The 15042-nt window shown below is 43.7% G+C and overlaps 2 protein-coding genes and 1 pseudogene across 15 annotated transcripts in view; 1 reads left to right on the top strand and 2 right to left on the bottom strand.

Moving 5' to 3' along the window:
* CPNE3 (copine 3) overlaps window positions 1–919 on the bottom strand; it is a 46921-nt gene extending 46002 nt beyond the window's left edge. Inside the window, exon 1 of one of the 9 annotated variants that reach the window (XM_054499861.2) lies at window positions 608–919. The gene's annotated coding sequence lies outside the window, so the exon portion shown is untranslated. The remainder of the gene's footprint in view (window positions 1–607) is intronic. The other 8 variants (XM_054499866.2, XM_054499860.2, XM_054499863.2 and 5 more) reach the window with 8 other exon arrangements.
* Window positions 920–1248: 329 nt separating this feature from the next.
* RMDN1 (regulator of microtubule dynamics 1) overlaps window positions 1249–15042 on the top strand; it is a 41800-nt gene continuing 28006 nt past the window's right edge. Inside the window, exons 1-2 of one of the 6 annotated variants that reach the window (XM_054499872.2) lie at window positions 1249–1366; window positions 8439–8556. In XM_054499872.2, the coding sequence (XP_054355847.1) occupies window positions 8442–8556 (115 nt within the window). In that variant the 5' untranslated portion in view covers window positions 1249–1366; window positions 8439–8441. Of the gene's footprint in view, window positions 1367–6789; window positions 7073–7435; window positions 7446–8438; window positions 8557–15042 lie in introns of those variants that run through there. The other 5 variants (XM_054499869.2, XM_054499870.2, XM_054499871.2 and 2 more) reach the window with 5 other exon arrangements.
* LOC129042873 (solute carrier family 2, facilitated glucose transporter member 3-like) lies at window positions 10425–11762 on the bottom strand (annotated as a pseudogene).

Here is a 15042-nt window from a genome sequence, read left to right as displayed (position 1 = left end):
CCTCTATTTGATTATCCATTATAGAGGTGGTCTCAAAAAGACAACACTAAAGATATGCAAAAAGTGCAGATGATCATTAAGTGCAACATAAATGGTTGATCTGCTCGGTCCCAACGCGTTCTGGCCCTGCGCTTCGTCCACAATCCTGGTGTAGGGAACCCAAAACACTAGACGAAAGAATCTTGAAGCTGGAGGAGAAACGGGAGCTGCTAGACTACTTCTCACAATCTCCCTGTTTACCCTGAAATCAAGAGTCACCTCTTCCCACCCCATCTGCCAGCTTCTCGAGTGCTCTGAAGCGCGCGCTCCCCGCTCAACTGGGCATTGGCTTCACCACGGACGCGGTGTGGGTACCCTATCCCTCTCCCCGCGTGGTGCTGCAGAGATTTCGGGGCCTGTCACCCTTCTCTGGGCCACAAGCCCGACCCTCTCCGCCCAGGGAAGGAGGGCGGATCCCAGCCTATCCCCAGCCCCAGGTGCGAGAGCGCCAGGCCCAGGCGGGGCCTTGCGGCCCAGAGCTGAGTCCCGAGCCCGGGCTCCTCCAGGAGGCGCCGGCGGTGCCTGGGTCCAGCCAGGCCGCGACCTAGCTCGGGAGCCCCCCCGCGACCTGCCGATCCCCAGCTGCGCGAAGCCCACGGAGCACTTCCAGCAGCAGGGCCCGGCGGGACCTGCCGCACGGAGCCTGCGGGCTCGGATTCTTCAGGCCAGGACTTTCCTTTTCCGCCGGGCGGTACGGTTGCTGGGCTGCTGCCTCACCGGCCCAGGAACTGGGAGACGCCCGCACTCACGTGCGAGTCTTAGAGGTGGAAGTCGAGCGACGGTGGAGAACAGGCCAGCAGCGTCCGGAGCGTTGCCGGGACCGCCGGGATTCAGGAGAATCTAGGGCTGGACTGGCAGAGCAAGGGGGCGGGGAGGGGGCGGGGAGGAGGGAGGGGGAAGGGGCGGGGAGGAGGGAGGGGGAAGGGGCGGGGAGGAGGGAGGGGGAAGGGGCGGGGAGGAGGGAGGGGGAAGGGGCGGGGAGGAGGGAGGGGGAAGGGGCGGGGAGGAGGGAGGGGGAAGGGGCGGGGAGGAGGGAGGGGGAAGGGGCGGGGAGGAGGGAGGGGGGAAGGGGCGGGGAGGAGGGGGGAAGGGGCGGGGAGGAGGGGGGAAGGGGCGGGGAGGAGGGGGGAAGGGGCGGGGAGGAGGGGGGAAGGGGCGGGGAGGGGGCGGGTCCAGTGTGCTCCCCGCCCCGCACAGCCTTCGCGGGGATCCGCCCATCCGCAGGGAGCTGACTCCGGGCTGCAGGTCAGCTCCTTGCCAGTAGGCTGGCGCTTCAAGGCCATTCTGGGGGCCAGTCGCTTACTGGAAAGGCAAAGCTGACTTTAAGGTAAGTGGTTTGGTGCACCAAAATAAATTCCTTAAGGATTAAATAATTTAAATATTTGAGAAAATTTATACCATATCTGAACTGAGAAGACTGGGCGCAGTGGCTCCCACCTGTAATCCGAACATTTTGGGAGGCAGAGGTGGGAGGATGGCTTGTGCCCAGGAGTTGGAGACCAGCCCCAGCCTGGGGCAAAAAAATGAGACCCCCTCCACCGCTACAAAAAGTAAAAAAAAAATAGCTGGGCGTGGTGGCACGCGACTGTGGTCCTAGCTACACATGAGGCTGAGGCAGGAGGATCACGGGCTCAGGCTGCAGTGCGCCATGTTCGTGCCTCTGCACTCCAGCCTGGGTGACAAAGAGACCCTGTCTCAAAAAAAAAAAAAAAAAAGTTACCAAGACAAATTATCAACATGAAAATAGCGAAATACATCTTAGCTCTTAACCATGCTTATATGCTTATTTAGGGCATTCTTAATGTGCACACTACCAAGGACATTTTATATCCTTCATTACCTTTAGTCCTCATGATTCTGTGATGTATTTGGTGCCAGTATCCCCATTTTACAATGAAAACTGCAATTGAGTAACATGAGATTTGGAAGCTAAATAATTGGCCCACTTTTCTGAAGTCACAGACTGTAAGTAAACTAACCTCAAAGTGCAGGCTGGACTCTTGCTACTCCATGCTGCCTGCAGCTAAACAAAACACTATGGAAAATATTGATACATGACTGCTCGATAATTTAGAACTTCTTCCCAAGGCAACAGGGACAGAATCAATAAAATACATTGGGAAAAATATTGGTCCCAAACCTGACAGAGTTAGTATCTTAAGTTCATTTTTTTTAATTTTTATTTTTTTGAGACACAGTTTCGCTCTGGTTGCCCAAGCTGGAGTGCAATGGCGCCATCTCGGCTCACCACAACCTCCGCCTCCCGAGTTCAAGCGATTCTCCTGCCTCAGCCTGCCGAGTAGCTTGGGATTACAGGCATGTGCCACCATGCCCAGCTAATTATGTATTTTTAGTAGAGACAGGGTTTCTCCATGTTGGTCAGGCTGGTCTTGAACTCCCGACCTCAGGTGATCCACTCACCTCGGCCTCCCAAAGTGCTGAGATTACAGGTGTGAGCCACCATGCCTGGCCTCTTAAGTTCATTTAAATTGATAAGAAAAAAAAAACACCCAATAGAAAAATGGGTGAAGGGTTTTTTTTTTAATTACAGAAGAAATGGAAAGGGTATCAAATGAAGAAACATAGACATTCCTAAGTAAAAACTTTACTCTTAATCCAAAAAATGCAAACTAACATTTTTATTTATTTTTAAGAAAAGGGGTCTCACTATGTTGCCCAGGCTGGTGTTGAACTCCCAGGTTCAAGTGATCTGCCAGCCTTGGCCTCCCAGAGTGCTGGGATTACAGGTGTGAGCCACTGTGCCTGGCCTGCAAATTAAACATTTTTAAAATCGTATCGGTGCCAGTGAGGATTCATTCATTTATTCAACAAACACATCCTGATTGCCTACTATGTGCATTGCTCTAGACTTGTGAGCAAGACAGACGGGAACTTCTATGCTAGAGGAGGGTCGAATCTTAAGTTAGTTGTTAAAGACAAATGAGATTTCAGAGAGCCAGAAGTGCCATGAGGAAAGTTAAGGCAGGGTGATGTGATAGAGGGGCTTGAGGATAGTGTGAGCTTATTTAGACTGGGAATGTGAAAAGAGCTCTCTAAGATGGTATTTGACCTCAGATTTGAAAAATAAGAAGCAGCCAGTTATGCAAATATCTGGGGCACAGGAATGATAGCAGGGGCAAAGACAAGAACAAACTGCAAGTGCAGAAACAAGGCCTTTGTTGCTGAAGTGTACTGGGGAGGTACTACAAGTGTTTTAGTTTTTACTAAAGGTTTCTGGCTCTATTTTTGATTCTACTTTCATATGTAAATGAAGGTTCTTAGGCACCACTAATTGGATTGCAAATTTCAAATTTTCCAGAATATGTAGTATCCATACCTAACCTTCAAAACTTTTCTTCCCACTAAAATAGGGAAAGAGTAGAGGCAAGGGGATGGTTTTGTACTTTTGGTATCCAAACAGCAATCTATCATTTAAATACATAGTGCCATAGCTATTCAATGTATTTGTTCATTCTCCTTAACTACAGTCTAAATCCCATTCTATTTTTGTTCTCATTCATTCACCCATTAATTTAACATGTGTTGAATTCATGTTAGATACCAAGCCTAACAAGGTTCTAGAAATAAAACACCACCTGGTGGAGAGTTAAATGCATGTTAAAATGAATGAGATATTCACAAAGTATTCTTTCTCCTATGTATTTTGTTCCTCATATTTCTATCTTCACTCTTTCAGTCACATTTTTAATTACCTCATCCTGTCTTATAGCTTTTTTTTTCTTTTTGAGACAGGTTCTTGCTGTCACCCAGCCAGGCTGGGATGCGGTGGTGTGAACATGATTCACCACAGCTTCAACCTCTCAGGCTAAAGTGATCCTCCTACCTCAGCCAGTAGCTGGGATCTACAGGCACGAGCCACCGTGTCTGGCTAATTTTTGTACTTTTTGTAGAGAGGGGGTTTCACCATGTTGCCCAGGCTGGTGTCAAACTCCTGAGCTCAAGAAATCCACTGGCCTCAGCCTCTCAAAGTGCTGGGATTACAGGCATGAGGCACCACCCCCAGCCTTAGTCTCAGAGCTTTGAATTCCATCTATATTTTCTCTCTCTCTTTTTTTTTTCTTTGAGACGGAGTCTAGCTCTGTCACCAGGCTGGAGTGCAGTAGTGCGATCTCGGCTCACTGCAAGCTCCGCCTCCCGGGTTCACGCCATTCTCCTTCCTCAGCCTCCTGAGTAGCTGGGACTACAGGCACCGGCCACCACGCCCGGCTAATTTTTTTTATTTTTAGTAGAGACGGGGTTTCACCATGTTAGCCAGGATGGTCTTGATCTCCTGACCTCGTGATCCGCCCGCCTCAGCCTCCCAAAGTGCTGGGATTACAGGCGTGAGCCACCGCGCCCTACCTTCTTTAATTTTCTTTCTTTTTTTTTTTTTAAAGACGGTGTCTCACTCTGTTGCCTGGACTGGAGTGCAGTGGTGTGATCACCGCTCCCTGCAACCTTGGACACTTGGGCTCAAATGATCCTCCCAGCTCATCCTCCTGAGTAGCTGGGACTACAGCATGCACCACTACATGCAGCAAATTAAAAAACAAAAACAAAAAAAAAACAACAACAAAAAAACATTTTTTTGTAGAGACAGAGTCTTACTATGTTGCCCAGGCTGGTCTCAAACATCCTGGGCTCAAGCTGTTCTCCCGCTTTGGCCTCCCAAAATGTTAGGATTACAGATGTGAGCCACTATGCCCAGCCTATATTCTTAAGGTTATCAAACTTCCACACCTTTCCTCTGAAACTCCACACTCCAACTCTCTATGCTTTACTCGGCTGTTGTATTAGTTATCAGTTGCTGTGTAACAGATTACATCAAATTTAGTGGCTTAAAACAGGAACAATCATTTATTATCTGTCATAGCTTCTGTGGTTTAGGAATTTAGAAGTGGCTTAGCTGGGTGCTTCTGGCTCATCATCTCTCTTGATGTTGCAGTCAGATATTGGCCAAGGCTGCAATCATCTGATGGCTTGACACGGGCTGAAGGAATTCTTCAGCCCAAAAGTTCAATTGTGCCAAGGCTGAGAAACCCTGCTTTAAACCGATGGGACTATACATTTAAAAAATACTAATGTCGTGAAAGACCAAGGCTGACGATTTAAAGATTTAAAGAAAGTAGAAACATAACAAATGCAAGATGTTATCAAGATTTGATCTTGAATTTAGAAAAAAAAATCATTAGTATAAAGGACAGTATTGGGAATTAAACAAAATTTGTATATTAAATAATAGTATTCTGTCAATTTCAGTTTCCTGAATTTGATAATTAAACTGAGACTAAGTAAGGGAATGTCTTGTTTCTAAGACTGAAGAGTCATGATATCTGTAATCTACTCTCAAAAGGCCTAACAACAGAAAATACTAGGAATATAATATGTGTATTATAGGTAAGATATGTAAAGAAAGATAAAGCAAATGTGAGAAAAAGTTAACAATGGCTGAATCTAGCTGAAGAATATATGGGAGTTCCTGCAACTTTTCTTAGATCTAATTTTTTTTTCAAAGCTAAAAACTTAATTACAAATTCACTCTAGCAGAGATATCAGAAACTTAATTTCAGTGTTATCATGGTATCCAGTGGCATAAACATTTACCAATATTGAGGGGGTAGCTACCAGTAGAAATGCATAAAATAAAAGTGATTCTGTCTTTGGGAAAAAATGGCTAGGTTTCAGAAGTTGGGAAGGAGATCTATATATTTTTAAAGATAGACTTTAAAGACATAATCCTAAAGAAATACAGCTGATTTAATGGGAACTAGTGGAGGTAGCAATCATATAGTAGAAGGAGCACTGGACTCAGAGTAGAAAGACATGGATTCCTGTCTTCTAACATATCCTTGGTTAGGTTAATACATCTCTTTGAGTTACAGTTTTTTCATTTGTAAACCTGGGATACCAGTTACTTCATAAAGTAGTTCGGAAGATTAATAAGACTATGTATTAATTCCCTATACAGTATTAAAAGTACCATAGAAATGCAATCTAATTTTTTAAAACCATGACTCGCCTCCTTTATTACCCATAAGATTTTTCGTGAAACCCATATAGTAGGTACTCCGTTTGCAGTCTGTGTTTCCACCCACCCTGATGAGGCCTCAAGTAGGATCCAAAACCTCTTCATTTTCCCACAAAAGAATTCCACTCGAGCAAGAAATTTTATTTTACTCGAGTAAAATAAAATACTTTGCTCGAGTAAGTAAAACATCTTATTGAAGAATTTTAGGGGAGACCAGGGTTTGTTTTTGTTTTTGTTTTTGTTTTTTACTACACATGCCCTAGCATTCAAGGGCATCAATATCCTGTCCAAGAGGCCTCCTCCCGCTAGTTCCTCTTCCCAAAACGCTTTGCATTTTTTGTTCCTTTGCTCTGGACTCTCTTTTGAATCTACCCCGTTGAGTCGCTCAGTCTCTTCCTTTCCCTTCTTCATGTTGGGCAACTTAATTGTTCGAATTATTTACTTCCAAAAAAGACCCACTAGTACCAAGATTCAATCTACTTTTGAAGGCAGCAGATAATTAAAATGACAATTTTTTTTCTGGCATACTTGTATTCTCGGGTCTATTTCCGAGCTTTCAGTTCTGTTCTGGCGACTTATCCTTGTGCCCAAGCCATGAAAGACCCCTAGAGAGCTGCAGCAGAAACAAGTCGGAGAGCCTGAAGAGAGCGCTCTCATGGCCTCAGTCCTGGACGCAGGCGCGGAAAGTCCATTAAGTCCCACCCAATCGGGGTATTTCCCACCCCCTAAGCCCGTGCACCGGAAACCATGGGGGCGGAACTGCTGGGCAGGAGGCGGGCGGGCGCGGTTCTTTCCGGAAGGATTGAGGCTCATTTAGCCCCGCCCGCCTCCGTAGCTGCCTGAAGTAGTGCAGGGTCAGCGCGCAAGTTGCAGGTTATGGCCCTGGCTGCTCGACTGTGGCGCTTTCTGCCTTTCCGACGTGGAGCCGCCCCGGGGTCTCTTCTCTCTGCGGGGACTTCGGGCAGCCGCGGGCATTGCGGCCCCTGTCGACTCCGCGGCTTTGAGGTACTCCCGTGGTCCTGGCTCCCGCTCCTCACTTCCTACTCAGTGGGTTCCGGCTCTCCCTTAACTTAAGTGGTGGCGGCCCCGCGCTGCCTAAGTAATGTGGTGAACCGAGGAAGGAACTCGGGGCCACTGTGCCTGGAGCGCCCGGACAGGTCCCTTCCATTTTGCAAACCTCCACTATCCTAAACTGGGGCTGTCAGAGAAGGAGTGGGGTTTGCCCCCACGCGCCCCAGAAGCTGCCTCCTACCCGCCCTTCTTGTGCGAAATGTGGAACAGGACGGGAAAGAACCTTGACCGCTGTGAAATTATTCTCACTGTAGGCGATGACAGATACAACAGCGCTTGAGGCTGCCCCTTTCAGACTTTGAAAAGTGTGGGTGTGATTTAAAAAGTTCTGCGACTCAGAAGCAGAGATTTCATACTGTTTAGGTTTTTGTTTAAAAATGATTATTTCTGAGTTGCCTGTTTTATCTGCATAACGTCAATGAAGGTTGTCGGCATGTTGTAGTCTCAGTTCTGGTATTTCTATTAGACTGCTCGTGGGCCTCTGTTTATTCTTGTCAGGGAATTGGGGAATGGCATTAGTGCATATGATATATTTCACATGAACTAGGTGTTTCATTATTTTAAACTCAAATTTTTAACTGCTCAGTTAAAATCTTTCAGAATTATTATAGGACTGATGGTGGGGAAGGGTGGTTAAAATTTGGCATATTCCCTTTCCTTGGAAGTTTATAACCAAATGGGGAGGTGATAGATAATACAGGCAGAAAGATGGGAGGAGTTCTAAGTATGAAACTAGTTAGCCTTAAGTTTTCAAATTAGAACAATGATGAGATTGAAGTCCCATTTTAGGCCTGGCCCCTTGGCTCAGCCTGTAATCCCAGCACTTTGGGAAGCCGAGGTGGAAGGATTGCTTGAGTCCAGGGGTTTGAAACCAGCCTGGCAACACAGTGAGACCCTGTCCCTACAAAAAAATTTAGAAGTTAGCCATGTACATTTTTTATATGTAGTAATTACTATATATGATAATCTTGTCTGTAAGATTCATTTTTATTATGTGTTGGTATCTCATATTTTACTTCATACAATTTGCAATATCCATGCATTTGCAAATAAGTTGTAGCTCTTCCTTTACAGCAGGAGTGTGATTTTTAGATGAGCTACGACTCCAGGCGATATCTTTTTCTTAATAAGATACGCTTTGAGATAGTTTTACTAAAGATTTTGATGAAGTAATTTTTAAGCTTCCAGTATTATGATGGATTGCTTTGGGGGTGGGAGAAAATTCATGTAATTTTTGCTTGGGGTAGCAGTACCTTCAAATTTTCAAAGTTTGTAACTCTTGACATAATTGTTTCCACAGGTAATGGGAAACCCAGGAACTTTCAAAAGAGGCCTTTTACTCTCAGCTTTGTCGTATTTGGGTTTTGAAACTTACCAGGTTATCTCTCAGGCTGCTGTGGTTCATGCCACAGCCAAAGGTAAGCATAAATTAGACATATGGAACATTTAGAGTTTTTTTGTGTGTGTACATTCAGAATTTTTATTTTAAAACAATCAGGGTAATGTTAATCATAGAAAATCCATATGGAAATATTCACAAACTGCTCAGTGAGAAATGAGCAGCTTCCCTGCCTAACTGCCAACCTACTGTTTGAGGAGCCAGAAGTTGACGTGAAGTTGGAAGAAGGTCACCTTTTCCAGCTAAACCCCACTCCATAGCTATGTGTATTTTTATTTGAAGTCTCCGTGACCAGAGGAAACAGTGAGAACTGAGAACCAAGACACTGTTATTGGCAAGGGATTGACTAAAGGGTCTGAGATGTGTAAGCACCAAGAAGGGAAAAGGAAATTGAGCAACATATGAAAAAGGGGCTGTAGGAACACAGAAAAAATAACAATAACCTATTTCCATCCAGAGCAAAGGGACAGTGCACACATATTCATCCTCTCAAGTGTGGGCTACACTGTACATTGACGCATACTATCTCAAACATGGTCTGTTGGAAAGATTGAGACCCCCTAAGGGCACTTGGCATAGGACCACAGTGACATGGTAACAGACATAGACAAGCATGGCATGACCCTAAAGGCAACAACACACCTTTAGATAATAATCGTTCAGAAAAAAATCCCAGAGCTGAGGTTATAAATTCCAAGTTAGCTATAAACGTTCTTTGGGGAATTCCTTTAAAGATATGAGTTAAAATAAAACAGAAAATCAACACCTAAAATCTCCTAAAGAACAAAATGGAGAAATAATGAATCCCTACCAAGAACCGATTATTTTAGGTTTCTCATTTGGATGGCTCTCCCACCAGATAGGTGATGGGATTACTTCAAAAGTAATGAGTCTCCTACAAGGAAGAGTTGTTTGGTCCAGTGAGGGGGAACAAGCTTTCTAGAAATAACTTTCCCTTCCCTTGACTCCATTCAAAATTAGAACCCATCAACCACTATTAACTACAATGCCCATATTAGTTAATAATCCTAGATTTCAAGTACTACTACATGTAAACTATTATAAAGAAAAAAGTTCCAAAGGAAATCAATAACTTTATTATGTAGGTATATGACTTTTATGAGAAATTAAACAAGAGTTTCCATCTGAAGGACAGAAATTGTTAAGAGGTAATATGCAGACCTCAGGCACCACATAATATACCCTCCAATAATGAACTACATTTCTCCCTAAATTCTTCATATTGCACGCTAACCTCTCCAGCATGAAATCTTCTACTGTATAACCTCTCTTTAAACATCTCCCTCTAATCTCAATTTCCTTCTGTTTTTATTATTTGGCAAAATTACACTTAAAAAAATAAACATTTCCACCATGGGACATGTATACCTATGTAACAAACCTGCACATTCTGCACCTGTATCCCAGAACTTAAAAAATTATTTAATTAAACCAGAGGGTAAAATAAATAAAACTCAGTTAATTTGCCTTGTAGAGCTATATGGAAGTGAGGAAGGTGCTCTTACATAAACCCCCTCTGCCTTCCACACTCATATGTGTATCTTCTTCCTGATAAGTCTGAGGTTGGGGGAACTGTGCCTTACTTTTCCTCTCCTGTATCCCCTAGTGCGGCAATATTAGAGCCCAAGGAAGGAAAAGCTGGCAAAGTTGTCATATGCCAAGTGGCCAGTGTCTCCTGAAATGAAGGTAGGTTCACTTGGTCTCTCCTAAGCAGAAGAGAATGTCCAGGAAATAAAATATTTAAAAAACCATTGAAAATCCAACAAACCCCAGCGTTGAGGTGCGTATGGAGTGCGTGGCATAAGAAAGGAATCAAGTAGCAGCATTCAGAAGCAGTCCTGGGTTCATCCTAATGAGGTTTCTCCTTCATTCAGGGAGAGGTGGCTTTCCCATGCTGGGAGGGAGGTGGAAGGAGGCATGACTTAAGACGTTGGTGGTGGTCTCCTTAGCAGCCTGGATGCTGTTCATCTCCATGATGCCGTCCTTCCCAGATCTATCTGCACCATGTGCCTGCCCTTCAAAGGCCCATGTGATATCCTCAAAAGCCCGGCCACGGGTCTCAGGGACTTTGAAGAAGGTAAAGGTCAAGAAGGTGATGAGGAAGCTGGCGAAGATAATGAAAACATAGGCTCCTAAATAATAAGCAGCAGAGGGGAAGAGCAGTCCGACTGAGAAGTTGGAGGTACAGTTGGAGCAGCCGGCCATTGCAATCGCAGCTGGGCGGGGGCCCTGGCTGAAGAGTTCGGCCACAATAAACCAGGAAATGGGACCTGGTCCAATTTCAAAGGCCACAGAGACCAAGATAGCGCAGATAAAGACAAAGCTTATCCCATTATACTCATCCTTTAATAACAGTCATGAGCATGGAACAAAAAGCCATCTCTCCCCAGGCCTATCATATGCAGAGTCCTTCTTCCTGCCTTTTCTAGCAGAAATAGGGAAACTACAGTGAAGATAGTATTAAACACACCTGCACCAATGGTGGCATAGATGGGCTCTTGAACACCTGCATCCTTGAAGATTCCTGTTGAGTAATAGAACGCAACATCGATTCCAGAGAGTTGTCAAGAGAGCTGGAGCATGATGGAAATGATGATTGGCTGTCGGTAGCTGGATACGCTACAGAGCTCCAGCACGGTGACTTGCTTTTCTTGTGACATCCTTGCACTCTCATCTTGCATCTCCTGGTTGTCTTGGGATACACCCTGGGTGCCCCACAAACACTGGAGGATCTACTTAGCATTCTCCTCTTCTCTTCTGTTAATGAGCAAAAACCTGGGACTTTCAGGGCAAAATGGAAGGGCTGCACTTTGTAGGACAGCAGGAAGGATGGTAAAGCCCAATAGTACTGGCCATAGCTCTTCAGACCCAAGGATGAATTTGAGTTCCAGACCAAAGATCTGGGCCACCAGAATTCCAACAGTGATGCCCAGCTGGTTGAGAGTGCCAAAGGTACCCTGCAGGGCAGTAGGTGAGATCTCTCCAATGTACGTGGACATAAAACCTGTGCACAGTCCACAGAAGAGGCCAGTAACCAAGCAGCCCAGGATTAGCATTTCAACCAACTCAGCCACTTTACACAATCCCATAAGGCAGCCACCAGAGACAGCCAACAGGTTGATGATAAGCATTGAATTGTACCTGTCAAAAGTGGTTGATAAAGAGTCTAACGGAAAAGGAGCCAGTCATACCAACAGTGGAGAATATGGCCACAGACAAGGACCAGAGGGACGTGAGCAACATCTCAGAGGGAGGGATATTTGCCTAGTCACTCAAAGTGTTATTGATAAATTCCTTTATGATCATCTCAGGAGCATTGATGACCTCAGTGTTGTAGCCAAATTGGAAAGAGCCAATTGTAGCAACTGTGATGGCAACGATCAGAGCTGGAGTGACCTTCTGTGTCCCTATGGCCCTAATCTAATTCTTTTCAAGTCTTCAAGAAAGATCCAGGAGTGTGATTCCAGAGATACCTTTTTCAGCCAACAAAACCTTCAAAATGTCCTTCTCAGCAACAAGTTTTCACCAGGTCCTCAGGAGTGCTCTAAACTCTAACCATTACAGCATCTCTCAAGTTATTTTTGTTTGTTATTTTGTTAATAGCTTAGTTTTTTGTTTTTTTGTTTTTGTTTTTGTTTTGTTTTGTTTTGAGACGGAGTCTTGCTCTCTTGCCCAGGCTGGAGTGCAGTGGTGCGATCTCGGCTCACTGCAACCTCTGCCTTCCAGGTTCAAGCCATTCTCCTGCCTCCGCCTCCTGAGTAGCTGGGATTATAGGCACGTATCACTACACCTAGCTAATTTTTGTATTTTTAGTAGAGATGGGATTGCACCATGTTGGTCAGGTTGGTCTCAAACTCCTGACCTCGTGATCTGGTCGCCTCAGCCTCCCAAAGTGCTGGGATTACAGGCATGAGCCACTGCGCCTGGCCTAGCTTAGTTATTTTTATATAGATAATGAAACTAACATTGCTATGGTCTAGATTATTTTCTGCCTTTCTCTACGTGTCAGTCTAATATCATGTATATATATATTTTTTCTTAGAAATTAGAGCTGCCTCAATGATGCTTTATTAACAGTTTATATTTTTGTAGAGCCCTTAACCTAAGAAGAATATTCTTTTACATTTTTAAAGGGTTGAGTTTGAAGAGTTGGGGGGAAGAAAAAGAACATGCTACGGAGACCATGTATGGCTCACAAAGCCTGAAATATTTTATTCTCTGGATCTTTACAGAAAAAGTTTACTAGTCCCTGCTTTATAATGACAAAATGAAACCAATCCTGGGGTGTTATATTCGTCTTGATTTGGTTAACAAAAGGCCCTAGTACTTTGAGATAGATAGATTTTATTTACAAACAGAATGCTGCTTGGTAAGTAACAAGTTGAAAGTGAAAAAAAGAAAAATCCATCAAATTTCTTATTGGCGTAATATAGATAAGTAAACGTATATTAAAACTTGGCTGGGCATGGCGGCTCATGCCTGTAATCCCAGCACTTTGGGAGGCTGAGGTGGGAGGATCACTTGAGCCCGGGAGTTTAAGACCAGCGTGGGCAACAAAGTGAGACCCCCATCTCTACAAAAATTCAAATAATTAGCTGGGTGTGTGATACGTGCTTGTCCCAGCTACAGAGGCGGCTGAGGCAGGAGGATCACTTGAGTCCAGGAGATCAAGGCGGCAGTAAGCCATGATCTCACCACTGCACTCTAACCTGGGCAACAGAGCAAGACCTTGTCTCAAAAAAAAAGACTTGCCAGTTAAAAAAAATTAGTTAAAACAATTGTGAGCCAAAATTTCTGTATATTAGAGCAATATCATATGAAGAAATCAATGGGTTAAGCTTTTTTGTTTTTTACAATCCTCACTTTTTAATTATAAAGGAGACGGTGATTGGGGAAAGAAGCAGAGATTTGATTTTGAATAGATGGTCTTATTAAACTTCTGATATAATAATTTGAGAATGTGATCTAAAGTTTGCTAGTTATCTATTGATTTCATTTATCTGTGATTATCTTTCCCTTAAAAAAGCAGATAATTGAGAAGCCCTGCACTGTTCTTTTTGTCTTTTTTTTTTTTTTTAATGTATTTATGAAGAAGGACAAAGCAAAGAACTTGGTTTTGTTACTGGATGAATGATATATTTTGGCAAATACTTAAAATAATTCATCTTTTTAAAGCAACCTAGACTTTAATTCTCACAGCAGCCTTATAAAATAGTTAGGACAAGTCTTATTATCTTATCACATTATAATAATTTTTGAAAAGAAGCTCACAGAGTTAAACTTCTTGAAAGTCAAAATGTTAGAGTGGAGATTAGAACTTTTTTTTTTTTGAGACAGGGTCTCACTCTGATGCTTAGGCCACAGTGGCGTGATCACAACTCGCTGCAGCCTCAACCTCCCTGGGCCCAGGTGATTCTCCCACCTCAGCCTCACGAGTAGCTGAGGCTACAGATGCACACCACCATGCCTGCCTAATTTTTGTATTTTTTGTAGAGACGAGGTTTCACCATGTTGTCTGGGCTGGTCTTGAACACCTGGGCTCAGGCAATCCACCTGCCTCAGCCTCCCAAAGTGCTGAGATTACAGGCATGAGCCACGACACCCAGCTCCTTATCTCTATTTCTTTGAATCTATCACATTTAGTTTCAGTGTATTTTGGTAGCATTATAGAAATGATTGTAAAGATGTAGTGTTTTCTGAAGTAACAAAATTCAGTACTTTGAAAGGGAAAACCAGAATTACTTTTGGCTTTATCGTAGTCCATTTTTTTTTTCTTTTTTTTCCAACTTTTATTTTAGATTCAGAGGGTACACGTGCAGGTTTGTTACGTGGCTAAATTATGTGTTGCTGGAATTCGGTGTACAAGTGATTTTGTCACCCAGGTAGTGAGCATTGTACCCAGTAGGTAGCTTTTTGACACTCGCCTACCTCCTGCCCTCCCCATTCTAGTAGGCCCCAGTGTCTATTGTTCTCATCTTTGTGTCCATGTATACTCAGTGTTTAGCGTCCAGTTACAAGTGAAAACATGCTGTATTTGGTTTTCTGTTCCCATATTAATTTGCTTGGGATAATGGCCTGCAGCTGCATCCATGTTGCAGCAATGGATGTGATTTGGGTTTTTTTTTAAATGGCTTTATAGTATTCCATGGTAACTGGACATTTTCTTTATCCAGTTCACCATTGATGGGCATCTCAGTTGATTGCATGTGTTTGCTAATGTGAACAGTGCAGTGATGAACTTAAGGATGTGTGTGTCACTTTGGTAGAACGATTTGTTTTTCTTTGGATATATTCTCAGTAGTGGGATTGGTGGATCAAATGGTGGTTCTGTTTTAAGTTTTTTTTAAGAAATCTCCAAACTGCTTTCTACGGTGACTGAACTAATTTATATTCCCACCAGCAGTGTATAAGTATTCCCTTTTCTCCACAACCTCACCAGTATCTGTTTTTTTTTTAATTATTTTTTTTTGAAATTTTAAGAATA

This window comes from Pongo pygmaeus, chromosome 7 (assembly GCF_028885625.2).
Source record: "Pongo pygmaeus isolate AG05252 chromosome 7, NHGRI_mPonPyg2-v2.0_pri, whole genome shotgun sequence".
In the NCBI taxonomy this organism is placed as follows: domain Eukaryota; kingdom Metazoa; phylum Chordata; class Mammalia; order Primates; family Hominidae; genus Pongo; species Pongo pygmaeus.
This window is presented reverse-complemented; position numbering and strand designations above follow the sequence as displayed.